Source organism: Polypterus senegalus, chromosome 8, assembly GCF_016835505.1.
Source record: "Polypterus senegalus isolate Bchr_013 chromosome 8, ASM1683550v1, whole genome shotgun sequence".
Taxonomy (NCBI): Eukaryota; Metazoa; Chordata; class Cladistia; order Polypteriformes; family Polypteridae; genus Polypterus; species Polypterus senegalus.
The window spans coordinates 78737789-78754358 of record NC_053161.1 but is presented as its reverse complement, the minus strand read 5'-3'; the positions used below and the strand labels follow the sequence as shown (position 1 = coordinate 78754358).

Here is a 16570-nt window from a genome sequence, read left to right as displayed (position 1 = left end):
TTTTCTCTTTACAATAATTACAATTTCAATAATAAAATACAATACGATTCAGTGAAAAATTAACAGATATGCCATTACCACCTGTTAAAAAAATGAGTACACCTTTCGCTCCAAAAGCAAATTAACTTTTCCGATAACTCTCTATAAGTCTCTGACATTGACTGGGACAAAGTTTTCCCCATTCCATCATGCAGAATTTTTTAACCTAGGTGTTGTTTGAGGGATTCCTTGCATTCATAACCTGCCTTAAATCCCATGGACAATCTTGATGGGTTTGGTTTTTGATAAACATGTCTTCTGGTTCTGTGGCCAAATAACTCAATCTTTACTTTGTTTCTCCAGAACACATTTTTCCAGAAGTTTCAGTCTTTTCCTAGGTGTTCATGAGCAAACTTTAATCTTTCCCAGATTCTCTTTCTGGACAAAGGGGGCTTCCTCCTAGTACATCTCTCATGTAGATTTAATTTGTGCAGACTTGTGCACTTTGAAATTAACAGTGGCAAGAGCTACTGTACATCACATGGTGAAATTATGCATTCCTAATAAACTTTTTTCAGCATCTTGTATTCTGCTTCTGGGCTGAACTTGCTTGGGTAGCCAGGTCTGGAAAACGTTGACGGTTGTATGAAATCTACTCCACTTGTAGATGAACTTCCAGACAGTGGAATGGTTGATTTCCAGTTGTTTGGAGATCTTTTTAAATAGCTTCCTACATGCACAGTCATGTATATTCTTCTCTCAAAAGGCCTCAGAGAGTTCTTTCAGTCTAGGCATGGTTATAAAACAAATTTCAACAACAAAGTGCAAACCAGACTAAATTTCTAACTAAATTATATTCTAACTATATGTACGTGATTCTAATTTGTATGAATTTGAAGTGAGGATAAATGTAGTAGTGTACTTAATTATGTGAAATTTGCATTTTTGTTTATTTAAATTTTACAATGGACTTAAAACTTATAAATGTGGCATAGTATTGGTTATATCACCTTTATCTATAGGCCTTTTTAAATGCAGAACAAATCTTGATATGTTCACATATGTCGAAAAAAAGACTAAAATATTTAAATGGGGTGTATATACTATTTCACATGACTTGTATACTGCTGAGAATAAAATGGAGGCTTTTTTTCTAGCTACCTTGTTTTGTGTTGGCAGTGTAAAATTAACACATGCACTGTTAAATGGGATATACAAGTATATAAAGTTACAGAAGCATTTATTCTATATAAATAAATGCACTTATGTATTTGCAATGCCACAGGCCTAATTTTTTAAATAAACAGAAGTTACATAATTTTTTTTATTTAAATAAGTACTAATATGTAAGTACAAAGTTAAATGAAAAAAATATTTTTTAAATTAATTGTAATGTTCAGACTTGCAGCAACAGAATTTTGTGTGTGTAGTAATGTCATATGTATTTGTTTGGTATTGATTAATATGATGATGTTCTGTAAGATTTTTGGGCATTAGCCTGATGCACCATTGATTCCTAAAGTTCATCTGTCCCAGAGTTTTTTATCTTGTCTTTATAACATTATTTATAACATTGTTTATATAATATATATATATATGTGTGTGTATATATACTAGCAAAAATACCCGCGCTTCGCAGCAGAGAAGTAGTGTGATAAAGAAGTAATGAAAAGAAAAGGAAACATTTTGAAAATAATGTAACATGATTGTCAATGTAATTGTTTTGTCACTGTTGTGAGCGATGAGAGTTGCTGTCATATATATATATATATATATATATATATATATATATATATATATATATATATATATATATATATAGATATATACACACACATATATACATATATATATATATATACATATATATATATATATATATATACATATATATATATATACATATCTACATATACACACATACATATACAGTACAGACCAAAAGTTTGGACACACCTCCTCATTCAATGTGTTTTCTTTATTTTCATGACCATTTACATTGGTAGATTCTCACTGAAGGCATCAAAACTATGAATGAACACATGTGGAGTTATGTACTTAAAAAAGGTGAAATAACTGAAAACATGTTTTATATTCTAGTTTCTTCAAAATAGCCACCCTTTGCTCCGATTACTGCTTTGCACACTCTTGGCATTCTCTCGATGAGCTTCAACAGGTAGTCACCTGAAATTAAACCATTTGTTAGGAAAATTGATGTTTATGTTGATATTTTGGGGGTGCGAACGAATTAACTGGATTTCCATTATTTTCAATGGGGAAGTTTGTTCTAGATATGAGAAATTCGCTATACGAGCTTAGAGATGGAACGAATTAAACTCGTATCTCGAGGTTCCATTATATATATATATATATATATATATCCTTTGGCTGTGTCATATTAGGGTTTTTGAAAAGACTTTAAATCAATAGTCAGTTACAGTTTATTCATTTTTAAGTTCTTGGCTGTGTTAGGGTTTTCCACTTGAATTATTTAACTTTATTCCTTGAGGACTTTCTACCATATGCTACTGGTTTTTTTTTTAGTTTAATTTTTAATAGCTTTTCTCATACCTGTCAGCTATGTACAGTAGGCCAGCTTAACGTAATAAAGTAGACAGTTTTGAACATATCTCATTTAAAACTTAGTACCGTGTAAATATTTTTAAATTAATGTTTAGCTTTCTCGTGTCATTCCTTTGTAGTAACTGGACTATATAAACTATGTTCTACTTTTTTAATTGCAATCTTTCCCATAATATTTAAAATAGCCACTAACAGAGATTTTCATAACTGGTTATAAACCTCAGATATACTGCATGGCTATTACTAATAAACTTCAATTGTTAAATGATCTGAATGGTTTCTTTTGTAGGTATTATAATTATAATTTTATTATTTTAGAACAGGCAAAAACCAGGAATAGCTATTTTAATTCTATAAAAGCAAGTCTTCCAAATAGAAATAGTATGAAGAGATAACCAGCGTCCACTGACCATTTTGCCTTATCTTGTCAGGAGTTATTTTGGTGACTAATACTAATTTTGATTTAATTTAATAATGATGATTTAATACTAATGAAGTGTTCATTTTAATGCGCCTTGTCCTTGGAGGTTGCATGTTTTTTTACATTCAAACCATTCTATCAGTTCTACAGCAAACATCAGTGATAATGCTTTTAACAAAATCTTTGAACATCAAATTAGTCAGAATATACATTTTAGCAAACGTCTTTGCTAATTGAGAAATTGATATATCTTGGAATTCAATACTTATTTTATGATTACATTTTTCTTCAAATTCACATCTTGTGAGCTTTTACTATACTCATTCATAACACTATTATCAAAATAGGGCCCCCCAAACCCCCTTCTATAACTGTGTTATTTCCCTGATTTTATGTAAGCTGGGAATCTTCCTGATAGCTTTTTCTAAACAAAAGGAAATATAATAATTGTTTATGATTTCTCCTCAATTTTTTGTTTTTTCTGTTTTTGGAAATCAAATGAAAATTAGTACCAAATAAGGGCTTTACTTTGCATCCTGGTGCATGGCAAGCAAAAATATTTGCATGCATCCTATGTAAGGATTGAGAAATAGTGCTTCATGTTTTTTTCATAATTCTATAGACTATTTCTGTAAATTGAGATATGTGTTAGATATATTTGAACTTACAGATTGGAAAAAGTTTTTTGCAGTTTATTCTAATACTAGAAATATATTAATATTTTATTACTGATATAATTTGTATTTTGAGTTTTAGTTTATTGTAGACCTTTAATTTTAGTACACTTGTATTATTTATAGAATGATTTACACTTATACAGATATGATGCAGTGAAACTCATAGACAAAGCACACCCTTTGTGCAATAACAGAAAGTATTAGATTTTAAATAATTGTGAATAGCCTTGCGCCCTGTGTTGGCTGGGATTGGCTCCAGCAGACCCCCCGTGACCCTGTACTTAGGATATAGAGGGTTGGATAATGAATGAATGGATGGATAGTTTTATGTATTTTGTATTTATTCTGAGCTAATTTTTCATTAATTACCATTTAGGTGCTGTACCACATCGCACTCCTTGTATAATCTCATTTAAAGCACATATCTGGATGTAAATTATATTGCATTTGTCAGACAATTGGTTGTACTGTACTTTTCATAAAGGCTCAGAATCTGCTTTGTTAAGCCTGTTCACCCCATAGCTTTCACAAAATACTTGGGAACTCTTGAAGAAAATACAAGAGTCTCTCAAAATGTGGAAGCAGATAATTATTTGCCAGTTTATACAGTATGACAAGAACTAAACCTCATTATATCTTCTCACAACTGCTCATTTGATGTAATAAATAGTGATATTGCTAGCTATAAGTATGCAGTACAGTAAACTAAAAAAGACACTCAATTGAAATATCTGAATGCATACTTTTTATAGAGCCACTTTCAGAGGCTCAAATACCTTAGAATTTTTTATATTAGTGATGTCAAAGAATGGATGAATGAGTGAAGATTTTGCTTTTTTATTTACTTTTACAATACAACATTGCTATTTTTTTATGTATTAATTTTATTGCAAACAATACAAAGCAATCAAGTTTTTACAAAAAGAAAAATTGAGTTAAGAACAGATCGATCCCAACCCCTGCAACATTGCTAATTTTTAATTTTTGCATATACTTTTCTTTAGTCAGACTTGTACCAAAAACTTAGCAAAAAAAGATACACATTTTCGAGGACTGTGAGAAACATAAGCATTTATAGGTATAAAAATGCATTTATATACCTTTTTTTAGCAGAGTGATATTTGAATTTGCTAAAAGTTGAAAGTAAAATACTGTTTTGAAGGTGCAGAATGATACACATGGCCTGAGATTCCTATTAGCATGGTTTACTATTAGTTAAATACCAATGATCTCTCTTGTCAAATCTGTGAAATTCACAGTTGCATCATCTGTAAAATTCGACCCGACAGTCATCGCTTTTTAAAATGGTCTGAGATAGAGTCAACTTTTAATATGTTTCTTTTTCAAGCATTTCATGTTTTAAATTAATTAATCAAGTAGATTTAAATGAGTAGCTAAAAAGCATTAACATTATTTCTTAAATTCTATGCTAAATAATACATCCAAATTAATATATTCTTTTCTATTTAATACTTAAACTATTATTAATGAAAAAATAAACTTAATATTTTGGAGTGGCATAGTGATTAATTTTGCTCACAGCTATTAGAGACCTGTGTTCAAATTCTGTCTTTGCTGCTGTCAGTGAAGTTTCTTAGCATTCTTCTTGTGATCACTCTTTCTTTTTCATTAGTGGTGAAGGCATTTGACTTTAAACCATAAGGCTGTTGGTTCAGATCAAGTCACTATTTAACTCTGAGCACAGTTGCTGTTTTGTATTCAAATTGTTAAAAATAGGTATTAACTATTTTTTTTTTATTTATTTCAAGTTTTCAGTCTAATTTATAGTAATAATGAAAATACAAATTCTAAATTAGCCCTTTCTGTATCCTGTACAGTGTGCATTCCTGAACTGAGAACAGAGTAGGTTACAGAGTGACATAGATAGCTGTAGTACTGTTGCATCTTAACTATACTAGGGTGTTGTACCGTGTTAACCATTATGAATGTAGAGAAAAGCCAAGCAAAATGACACCTTTTATTGGCTAACTAAAAAGATTACAATATGCAATCTTTTGAGGCAACTCAGGCCCTTCTTCAGGCAAGGTGTATTACTTAATGATTACATTAATTAATGTAATTAATGATTACATTTTGCCTGAAGAAGGGGCCTGAGTTGTCTTGAAAGCTTGCATATTGTAATCTTTTTAGTTAGCCAATAAAAGGTGTAATTTTGCTTGGCTTTTCTCTACATCTTAGCTATAAAATCCCGGATTGGACAATCTGTACGTGCAGCCAACCGCAATCATGCCAATCTTATGCTGCAAGAATAATTCACCATAAATAAGGAAGATGTGTGCAACCATTTTTACTTTATCGCAAACACATATGACATACCGAGGAACAACTTTGGGTAAAGGTGTGACATTACATTTAAATATAATTCTAGTTAAATGAATGATTTAGCTTTGTCAGTGCAAAACAAATGTAATGTACTACTCCTTGTCCAAGTAATGCGTTGTTATCTATATGTTAATTTTTTTTAATAAACAGCTTTACCCATGTTTAGTTTTTGTTGAAAGTGACTATTAAATTTTTCTGGGCTACACCCTGCAGTTCCACTCACTTCATTCATACCAATACAATTTGCTTCCTAAGCTTACTTATTAGCCACATGTTTCATCTTGATTTGATTGTGTAGCAGTTAATAATAATAATAATATTACATTCATATAGCGCTTTTGTAACCTACTCAAAACACTTTACAAAGAAAGTGGGGAAACTACCTTCACCTCTACCAATGTGCAGCTTCTGTCATTCTTGAGCCAGTATGCTCACCACACATTAGTTATTAGATGATGAAGTTGAGAGAGATAGTTAGCCAATTAGAGACAGGAGATGATTAGTGGGGCAGAATAACCAGACTGCCAGGAGGGCAATTTGGCCAGTAGAGTAAACATTCTAGTGTTTTTCAAAAGATGGTCAGGAATAGAGCGTCATGATCTCAGTTTTATGTCACATCTAAAGGAATATGCAGGCTTTTACAGCACAGTGTCCCTGCAAAATTTGCAAAGTAAGACCAGATTTCCCCAGAATGGAATGCAAAGTACTTTGCTACTGTAAAAAGTGTTGCATAAACATGCCATACAGAGAAAGTTACACAGTAACAGTTTTAGATCTTATCAGAAAACTCACAAGCATTAGCTTGCTGTAGTAATTGTAATACTGTTAGGTGAAGTTACAAATCATTTTGTAAGTGTTCAAGAAGAGGTCTTTGTTTAACAGTTTCCTACATTTTAATTAGCTCTGCGCATTTTTAAATAAATCTGTACTTTCATCTGACTTTCTACTTACAACTGCTCATTTTCTTTCCAATATAGTTATATAATTTCTAAATGAAAACTGGTTATATTGAAATATGTGCAGTTTTTGCTGTGCAAATGAAGGTATTACAATTGCTTATATTCTTTGGCCAAGTGATCAAATTCCAGCACTTTTTTTTTATTTCACTGAGGACTGATATATGCCATTGTATTAAAACTGACATTTGTTCAGCAGCTTGAAGGATCTGTATAAGACTTTTCAATCTGAACACTTTCTCTGTCAGGTCTAAACATTCTTGCTATGTCTATGTGTATTTTTTTTTCCTGGAGCTCCTAATTGAAGGCTATAAATTGTCCCATTTTGACTGTGTACAGATATGTGAGGGAATATGGCAATGTGCCCTGTGATGGATTAGCATTTCTCCCAGCCATGTGCCAAGGAACCGTAGGTTGCAGTTCTGTTTAACCATGTAATAGATAAAGTGGGTTCAGAAAATAGAATGAAATAACCTAGGCCTTTTGAATTCTTCTTTTATGTGTTAGTTTTAATAATATAGTATGCTTTCCATTTAGAAGCACATGTCATTGTAGACATTTTCAAATACATTAATTCAGTCAGTCAGTCAGTCAGTTATTTTCCTAGATCACTTGTTTCATTAAGGTATTCTAGAGACTATTCCAGTAGAATTGTGCACAAGGCAAAGACCAAGAGTGGTGCCATTCCTATAACATATAGTAATATTTATTAAACACACAAAACACAAAAACAAACAGAAAGACAAACAGCCAGCAAATTGTACATACAAGTAAACATGTGCACTACTTGATTGCTTGCTTGTAGTTCTCTGAAGCTTCCATTTTTATCACAACATCCTTGTTATTACATAGAGCTTCTCTTATGTTGAAAAGAGATTATAATTTACATTAATCAGAATGTATTAGAAGAGTGAAAAAAGTATGCCTCAAATGTAACAAAATCAAGACAAATGATTTATTAAACTGTAAAACTTTTTATGATTCTTTTTCTTCCTTGTCATATGACTGTATATAAGGTCGAAAATTGTTGCCAGTTTGGTTATATGGCTATTAATTCTTATAAAAATCGAAAATTAAAAAAAATCTTGAAATTTTAGTTTGCTGTTTTAATTACAGTATCATACAGAAAGTCTGTCTTAAGATTAAACACATAATGTAGATTTATTTATAATGAATCATTTATATAATGTATATAATGATAGATTTATTTCCTCTTGTGTTATTCTAACTCAAGTCACGTCAGATCTTCTTGTTAACAAGAATGTGCTACACACATGGTCTCATACTTGCATTTTTGCACAGAAGTTCTAGTTTATTTTCAGTGTAATATCACACTGTTTGATTTCTCAAACTTAAGATGGGACTTTATTTGTGAATGGTGCTTTTTATTTTGCTTTGCTGTGAAAGCATGTACATTATCTCTTTCTAAACATCTTGAGTTCTTTTAAGATCTGGTGAATTTCAGTTTGATGGCTTGCCTTTAAAATTAACACAACAGCAACAGTTGAGCATTTTATTCCTTTAACTTTGATGGCACCCACCATTTACATTTAAAGTCATACAGCAGGTTTCCATAATTTACATTTCAATGAGAACAGAAAGGAGTTTGATTGTACATATATGGTGAAAGTTATTTCTTTGAATGCTTTGCAAGTTTTTGCAACCTTTATAAAGTATAATTGTTTTGCCCTTCTCTTCACTTAAGATCCGCGATGAATGGGGTAATCAGATCTGGATCTGCCCAGGATGTAACAAACCAGACGATGGCAGCCCAATGATTGGATGTGATGACTGTGATGACTGGTATCACTGGTAGGAATGGTTTTTCTTTTGTTCAATATTGTAATTAACTTGATTTTTAACAGACAAAACACTGAGTTACAATTTTATGGTCAATATAAATGTGCTTATATTAAAATTTTCTGAAAAGTAGCATGGAAAAATGTCAGTAAGTAAAAGACAGAAAAATACATTTCAATGGGAAGAAGGCAAGAGATTTCAAAGGTAGTTTTTTTTTTTTTTTACTTTAAGGACATTTTCAAATATTTTTATTATTGACATTTTACTGTTTTCAATATGTTTGCCCATTTTTAGAATGACTCCTTTTTTAATTAAAATTGGCAATGCATTGTTACACTAATTGAGTATCCCTAATTCTGAAATAAGCACCTTTTTGAGCTCTGGCACAAGTGGATAATTCCACATCTGACCTCACTTGACCATAAGGAGGTCTTACCAATGTTTTTTTCTCCATCTCCCCTTTGAATTTCAAATAGCACATCAACACACAAATGACGAGTGCCCGGGATTGGGTGTCTGGTTTAATTTAGGGAGTCACAGGTTCATTACTAATGAGACAAAGGCACAAAAACAGCACTTCCAAACTACTGCCCAGATGGGGGTGAGCAGTGCAATTCAAAAGTGCTACATGGTAGAGGGAACAATGACTCTCACGCTTTGTTGACCACCAGTTTATCAACCATCGTCACTGCCAGAACTACGTGTATTACTCACTGTATTTTTCCAGTTATTCTCTTTTAATGTAAACACAGCATCATACATAGGGACTAAAGGCCTGGTGTTGTTTGTTGTTGCTGTTGTTTAACAGCTCATGCAGGTATTCTTCTGATGCTGCATTGCATAAAATTAATAAAAACATTGTATGAAATTACGCTCAGGTTATATGTATAAAGTATATATGAAACAAAAATAAATCCTGTGTTTAGACTTTGGTATCTCCCCCAGGATATCTCATTATGAATATGCAGATATTCTAAAATGCGAAAATATCTGAAATCAAAAATACTTCTTGTGCCAGGCATTTTGGATCAGAAATATTCAACCAGTATACATCATTTACAGTATTATTCCTTTAATATCTTTGGAGAGCCCAGCTAATTCATATGAAAAGATTTTATCAGTATATGAACTGGTATGAATATGAACTGGGTCTCTTGCCTTTAAATGTTAAAATCTGTACATTATAACCTCAATGGAGTAGGCCTGTATACAATGTTAAAATTTACTTATGGCTAAATGGCCTTTCCTCCCGAAAATCTATGTATATATTCTCTTCCAAAGTTTCACTGGTGTTTATTGTGTATTATTCCATCCAACAGGCCCTGTGTTGGAATCATGACACCTCCTCCTGAAGAAGTTCAGTGGTATTGCCCAAAATGTGCCAACAAGAAAAAAGACAAGAAACACAAAAAGCGAAAGCATAAAGTCCATTGATGGTTGCTAACAGCAATTTGTTTTCCTCTTCTGAGCCACATCATCCTTTTATCTAACTTCCCTTTAGAGACAGAGCTGAAGAAAAGTGCACACATTCATTGACTCAGAATTAGATACACCGTGAAAGTCCAATGATGTACAATATTAACAATTTGTCAAGTAAGTACACTGTGCCTGCATATTGCACAATGGGAGCTCTGTAAGACAATGAACTGTCCTGGAAAAGTCTTGTATTTACAAGAGCCTTCTGACATGATACAGTAGGTTGGTTTAACTTTTATGTAAACAAACAGAAATCTTGATGCTCTTGTATGTATATGTTTTCATTATGTATCTGTCACTTTGTAAAACCACTTATTTTGGCTATGGGGAATACATTTGCACTGACACAGGAGTAGAAAAAATGTGTTTTCTTCAGGAGTAAGAATATGAATAGAGGTAGAGGTGCTTATCTGATCCTCTCTTGTGAAAGCCCTCTGTGTTCCCCAGCAGAGTGTATTTAAAAAGAAAAAAAGCAACCTTGCTGTCATAGAGTTCCCAATAAGTGGTAATAGAATGGACTGGATCAGTGAAATGTAAAAATAAGAAGTCCTTTTTAGAGCCTTGAAATGGAGAATCTATAGGACAGAAGATTTGCTACAGTTGTATAGTTTTCTATTGCTTTAAATGTGGTTCTATTTTAATGATCAATCCTAATGGGAGAAAATAAGTTCAGAAATCATTCTAATTCAAAAAAAAAATCTGGATAATTTTCTTTTTTGCAATAAATGTCAACATTAATGCAGTCTATGCTGATTGTATGTATGTATGTATGTATGTATGTGTATGAGTGTGTTTGTGTGTATATATATATATAATATATATATACACACACACACACATATACAGTATATACATATATATACTGTATACACACAAACATTCAGAAATGTAAAATTTGTTTTTATGTTTTGATTTTTATGTGTTTATTTTTATTAGTAAAAAATGATGACTTTCTGTAATTATTGTATATTTTTTTTATGAAAGGTTTGTACCCTATCTTTTTCTTTTTTATATATGGATTGTCTATTGTAGTCCTGCTTTTGTAATATATGCTATTTGTTCAGCTTTTCCTATTAAAGATTTATTGCCCCTATGAAGTATAATTTATGTACTTTTTTACTTCTTCATCCTAAAAAATAGGCACTGCACACCACATTCAGCCCATGGTCTTTGCTGCGGAATAAAATTTTGTTTTAAACAAGGGGTGATGGCCAAGGTTGATTAACATTTTCTAAAAAATGTTAAGTGTACATTATTGGAGTATCATGGCTGACATGCATCATCAGTATTTAATGTAAAGCATGTTCATTATATATACAATTGAGTTGTTCGAGAAGGAGGTGCAAATTCAGGATGAAATCTAGGGTCTTGATCTGAGGAACTGTTGTACTGTTATACATGCAATTGAAGAAGCTGGTCTAAACAAAATACTTATTAGGATTGTAATTCTAGAATTTAATATATAAATTTGAAAAACAACTAATTTTAACTGTTGTCATGTTCCTTAAGGCGGCACGGTGGTGCAGTGGGTAGTGCTGCTGCCTCACAGTTAGGAGACCCGGGTTCACGTCCCAGTTACTCCCTACGTGGAGTGTGCATGTACTCCCTGTGTCTGCGTGGGTTTCCTCCGGGTGCTCCAGTTTCCTCCCACAGTGCAAAGACATGCAGATTAGGTGCATTGGTGATCCTAATATTGTCCCTAGTGGGTGTGTGTGTGCACCCTGCGGTGGGTTGGCGCCCTGCCCGGAGTTTGTTTCCTGCCTTGCACCCTGTGTTGGCTGGGATTGGCTCCAGCAGACCCCCGTGACCCTATAGTTAGGGTACAGCGGGTTGGATAATGGATGGATGGATGTTTCTTAAAAAAATTAAATTCTAATACATAATTATGATGTAAATCTCAAGTATACCAATTTTTGTGAAATGAGGCAAACTCATTTCATGATCGATTCACCTTGAGTTTGGAGAAATCACAGAAGTGTTCGTGAATATCGCCAAACTCGATGAAATGTATTGAAGACATTGGGGAAGGACTAATTGAATTATTTTTGGCTGGGTTATAATGCCGCAATCATCTTTAAAGTGCCCATGAGGTCTAGTGAAACTTCTGCCAATCTATACTGGAACAATTATTGTGGCCAAAAAGGTGACCTGAGCTAATTATGCATGCATTGGGCACATGCCTCCTCCTCGTAAACTGACGTGAACTCGTAGATTGACCTGCACATTTGACGACAAGCAAAGATATCTTGGTATTTATGTTGTATGTATGCTGTATGTTTCATAAAAATAAAATTTTGAGAAACTGCATTATTTACTTATCTGTTCTACCACTAAGTTCCACTTAGTCTGTAATGCAAATGATCAGCATTATATGCCTGGAGTGGTCCCATCCAATGCTATTACAGCTCCAGGGGATGTTGCGCTGGTGTTGCAAACATTATGGAGCACAGGGGAGACAAGTTCTCCTGATCTGACCAAATTATCAGTAAATAATTTGAGAAACAAAAGCAAACACAACAAATTCACTACGAATAACGTTTTGGTGAAATTCACTGATCAACACTAGTGCTGAGACATAATGATGATTAGTGATGAGCGAACAATGCCGAATTCGCTTCACCATGAGTTCCTTGAAATCATGGAAATGTTTGCGATAATCACCAAACTTGGCAAACTGCATTAAAGTCATTGGGGAAGGACTAGCTGAACTAGATTTGACTGGGTTATAATGGTGCACTTGTCTGTAAAGTGCCCCTAAGGGCTAAGGCAACGTCTACCAGCTATGCTGGACTGAGTATTGTGACCAAAAAGGTGACCTGAGCTGTGCGGTAAAAATGCCAACCACTGCACCACCATGCCTCTGTTATATCAAAGAAAAAAGCACACAGTCAGAGACACGCAATCCTACATTATGTAGGTCTTTTAAAGGCAGAAATTTCGAAGTGGCCTGTCATGATTGAAGCCGTTGGCCGTTTCTTTTTCTTTGAAGTTACGCTGAAGGCTCTCAAAACTGTCACTGCTGATGCTTTGCACTTTTTCTTCTATCAAAAATATAGAACCGCTTGTAAATAGTAATAAACCTTTTGTTATTGTTGTTATTATTATTATTATTATTTCATAGAGTCTGTTGTGTTTGGGAGAGTGTCAGGCTCCTTCAAAGTTTGTTTTTTATCTTCATGTGCCTAATTATTATGCATGCATAGGGTGTGGGCCTCCTTCTCTTATTGTTGATGTGGAACTCAAAGATCAACCTGCACATTTGGCTACAAGCACAGGTGACTCGGCCCACCAAGTCTGTAATGCAAATGATCAGCATTATATACCCGGGGGCAGTCCTATCAATGTTGGCTGTTACAGCTCCGGAGGACTTTGCACTGGCCTGACAAATCGTAATGGGGGTCTGGTATTTAAAAATAAAATTCTCCTAAACCGGCCAAGTCATTAGTAAATAATTCAACGATCAAGGGTGAATGCAAACACAGCAAATAACGCTTTGGCGAAATTTGGTGATTAACACTAATGATGGTGCTGTTTCTTATTTATACTGTATATTTAGTAAATACAAGTGAATGGTTAACAGTAAATAGCAAGTCATTTGGTAAATAATACAATCCCAGCTTTTGCATTGTTTATTTTTTTTTTAAATGACAGATATTCAATACATTTGTTCACCCTGTTGAAGTGTTGGAACAGTGCTAAACTCGGTTCTTGTAAGACATTGTGGTTTTTTGTTCCAAATCTGATCAAAGCCAATATTTAGTTTTGGTCCAACATAAAGTGTCTTGTTACATCATGGCCAGAAATCTCTAATTTTAGCTCACTTAGGCAGAGCCTGTTTTTGTTCTGCAAATCTTATGTCTCATTCAGATGGTGTTTTACCCATGTAAACATGTTTTTAAATTGGGGAACATGGGTTTCCTGCCTATCTGAAGACTTGGAAATTTCCCATGCACAGAAGAAAAGCTTTTGGGAGCACTGAATATTTCACCAGATCATAGGGAAAGTTTGAAAGGGTGACCACAGCCTTAAATGTTCTCCATTTCCAAATCAGTTTACTTGCTGTGAAGTACTGAACTTGACATTGTTTGAAAATGGTACAGACTGTAATATTTTTTTCTTTTATAAAACTGTCACAGATGTCCTGATGCATTACCATAAATTCTAATGCTTACAGATTTACAACCTTTGATTTTATATTCCAGGAAGTAATTTATTCATGATTTAGTCTGTTGCAATTTTTTGAGTTTAACTGGTTTTAGAGTACCTTCACATTAAGGAAAATACAAAAAAGTGTTGCACAAGGATACTGGTTGTGGCCTGATTCTCCTCTCCACCCCACCCCACCTTACCCATGTGCACATAAATTTTATGTGCTATCTGCCAAGTTATGATTAATTTTATTTACTGCTGAGAACAAGGTGATGATAAAATATGCCGAAGTATGTTAAACTGTAAAATCATGACCAGCCTTTTTCTCTTTTTTTTTCTTGTACTGTGTTTTGTCTTGGTGACCATAGCAAAGCTGGATGTGCTCACAAGAAAGCATTAATCATCTTCATTGCCACTCTCACATCCACAGTTTAATATGCAAATAGAAATCAAAACCATATAGCGGACTGTAACAATGTACAACTTTCTGAAAAATGTCTTTTAGCATTTGAATTTGTAGATTTTTTCCTTGTAAGTGAAGCCACTGATGACTTGCTTGGATACATTGCTGGGTCCACAAGCTGCCCATTTCCTTTCAGATGCATTTACATTAAATCTTTCTATCTCTCCGTCTTCAATTAACAATTTGGCTCCTAGTGGGCCAGTTTCCTTGAAATCTGAATTTGTAGACATAGTTACTGTAAATCTTCCTATGCATATGTGAAACTTTTGACATTTTAAAAACTTCAATTTGAAAAGTGTTTGTGAATTTTGGAAATTGTCTCTCTTAACAGGTAGGGATCCTTTCTGTGTGACTTCAATTACTAATTGATTTACTCTAAGAGATGTGTTTTTAACTTGTATATTTTGTTCTTTAACACATCCGATAGCCACTACTGATGGCAAACCGGGTCGCAAATGTAAGTTGTTGAAATGCCAGCTTAGTCTCATGGCTGGAAATTCACCATCATGTCAGTTTCTTGAGCTTGTGAGCAGACTTCAAAAAAGACTTTAACTCTCTTTATGTTGAAGAAATTTCAATAACAGCCTTAGAGCCTCCACAAACAATAATAACAAAAGTACATCAGTTGAGACATCTCTCAACGCTCTTTTAGCTTCTAGAACAGGCCCAGTGCCGTGAGAGGTGCCCCCTTCACTAGACTGCCTCACTGCCACAGTTGTGGACGAAAAGATTTTTGACTACTTTTTTCCTCATTTAACTCCACTCACAGGTAATTCACACCAAAGCAACAAGTGAAAAGTCCGTGCTTATCCATCCAGATCACATCAACACCATTCTGTATTGAAATCCTACAACATTTAAAACGGCCGCTTTCATAGTTCTCAAAAAATCTTTTGAGGTCATTTCTCAGCATTCATGGATCAGTTATGGGGTCAAGTGAACTTTTCTGATTTGATTTTGGTTTTGAGTATATGTTAGTTTAGCAGTTGAACTGAGCTTTTTGCTTAGTATACCTGAGAGTATTATGTGTTCATCTTCCATTAACATTTATAAATATGTTCAACTGAGTCAAAATAGGACTGATTTTATATTTTGAATTCAAATTTTTAGTACGGTATTAGTTGATCTTATTGGAGCTAGAAATGAAAATAAAGTTTCACTTGAGTATTTGCAATATCACTGCCTCCGGCAGAAATTTCAATTTCCCCATATACATTTTTCTCTGTACCACACATCCATTTAGGCTGTGTTTAAATTATGTCACAATATAAAATGTTATTAAAAATGTGTTTTATGTACTCTACTAATATATGTGCTACAAATTAGGAAACTTTATTACTTTTTTTTTCTGCTCAAACCACACTTTTTAATTTGGAATAATTAAAATTCTTTAGGGGTTTTGCATATTAGAAAAGATGGCTATTTTGGTTGTAACTTTTCTGTACACTCATTTTCATTTTGTCGCTAAATATATTTTTCTTTTATCATGCTGCCAGTTTGTTTTTCTTGCACTCCTCCATTTTGTGACCTTGTGGCCAAGCTGTGACTTACTCTATCATTGTTAGGGGCAGTCGAGTTGTGTGACATAACACTTATGAGACACTTTATTAGCAGTACCTTAAAGCGTCCAAGATTGCGGATTCATTGTAAGTAAGTGTGCAGTTTCTCCGACCTCTGGCAGTTCTCCTTTTTGACATTTATTAATTAGTGTTTTGAATTTTTG

General features: G+C 33.5%; 1 protein-coding gene across 1 annotated transcript in view; it reads left to right on the top strand.

The window, feature by feature from the left end:
- The window catches only part of taf3 (TAF3 RNA polymerase II, TATA box binding protein (TBP)-associated facto), a 159713-nt gene extending 148687 nt beyond the window's left edge, over positions 1–11026 (top strand). The window contains exons 6-7 of the mRNA XM_039761315.1: positions 8665–8771; positions 10079–11026. Of these exons, the coding sequence (XP_039617249.1) occupies positions 8665–8771; positions 10079–10193 (222 nt within the window). The 3' untranslated portion in view covers positions 10194–11026. The remainder of the gene's footprint in view (positions 1–8664; positions 8772–10078) is intronic.
- Positions 11027–16570: the final 5544 nt, after the last annotated feature.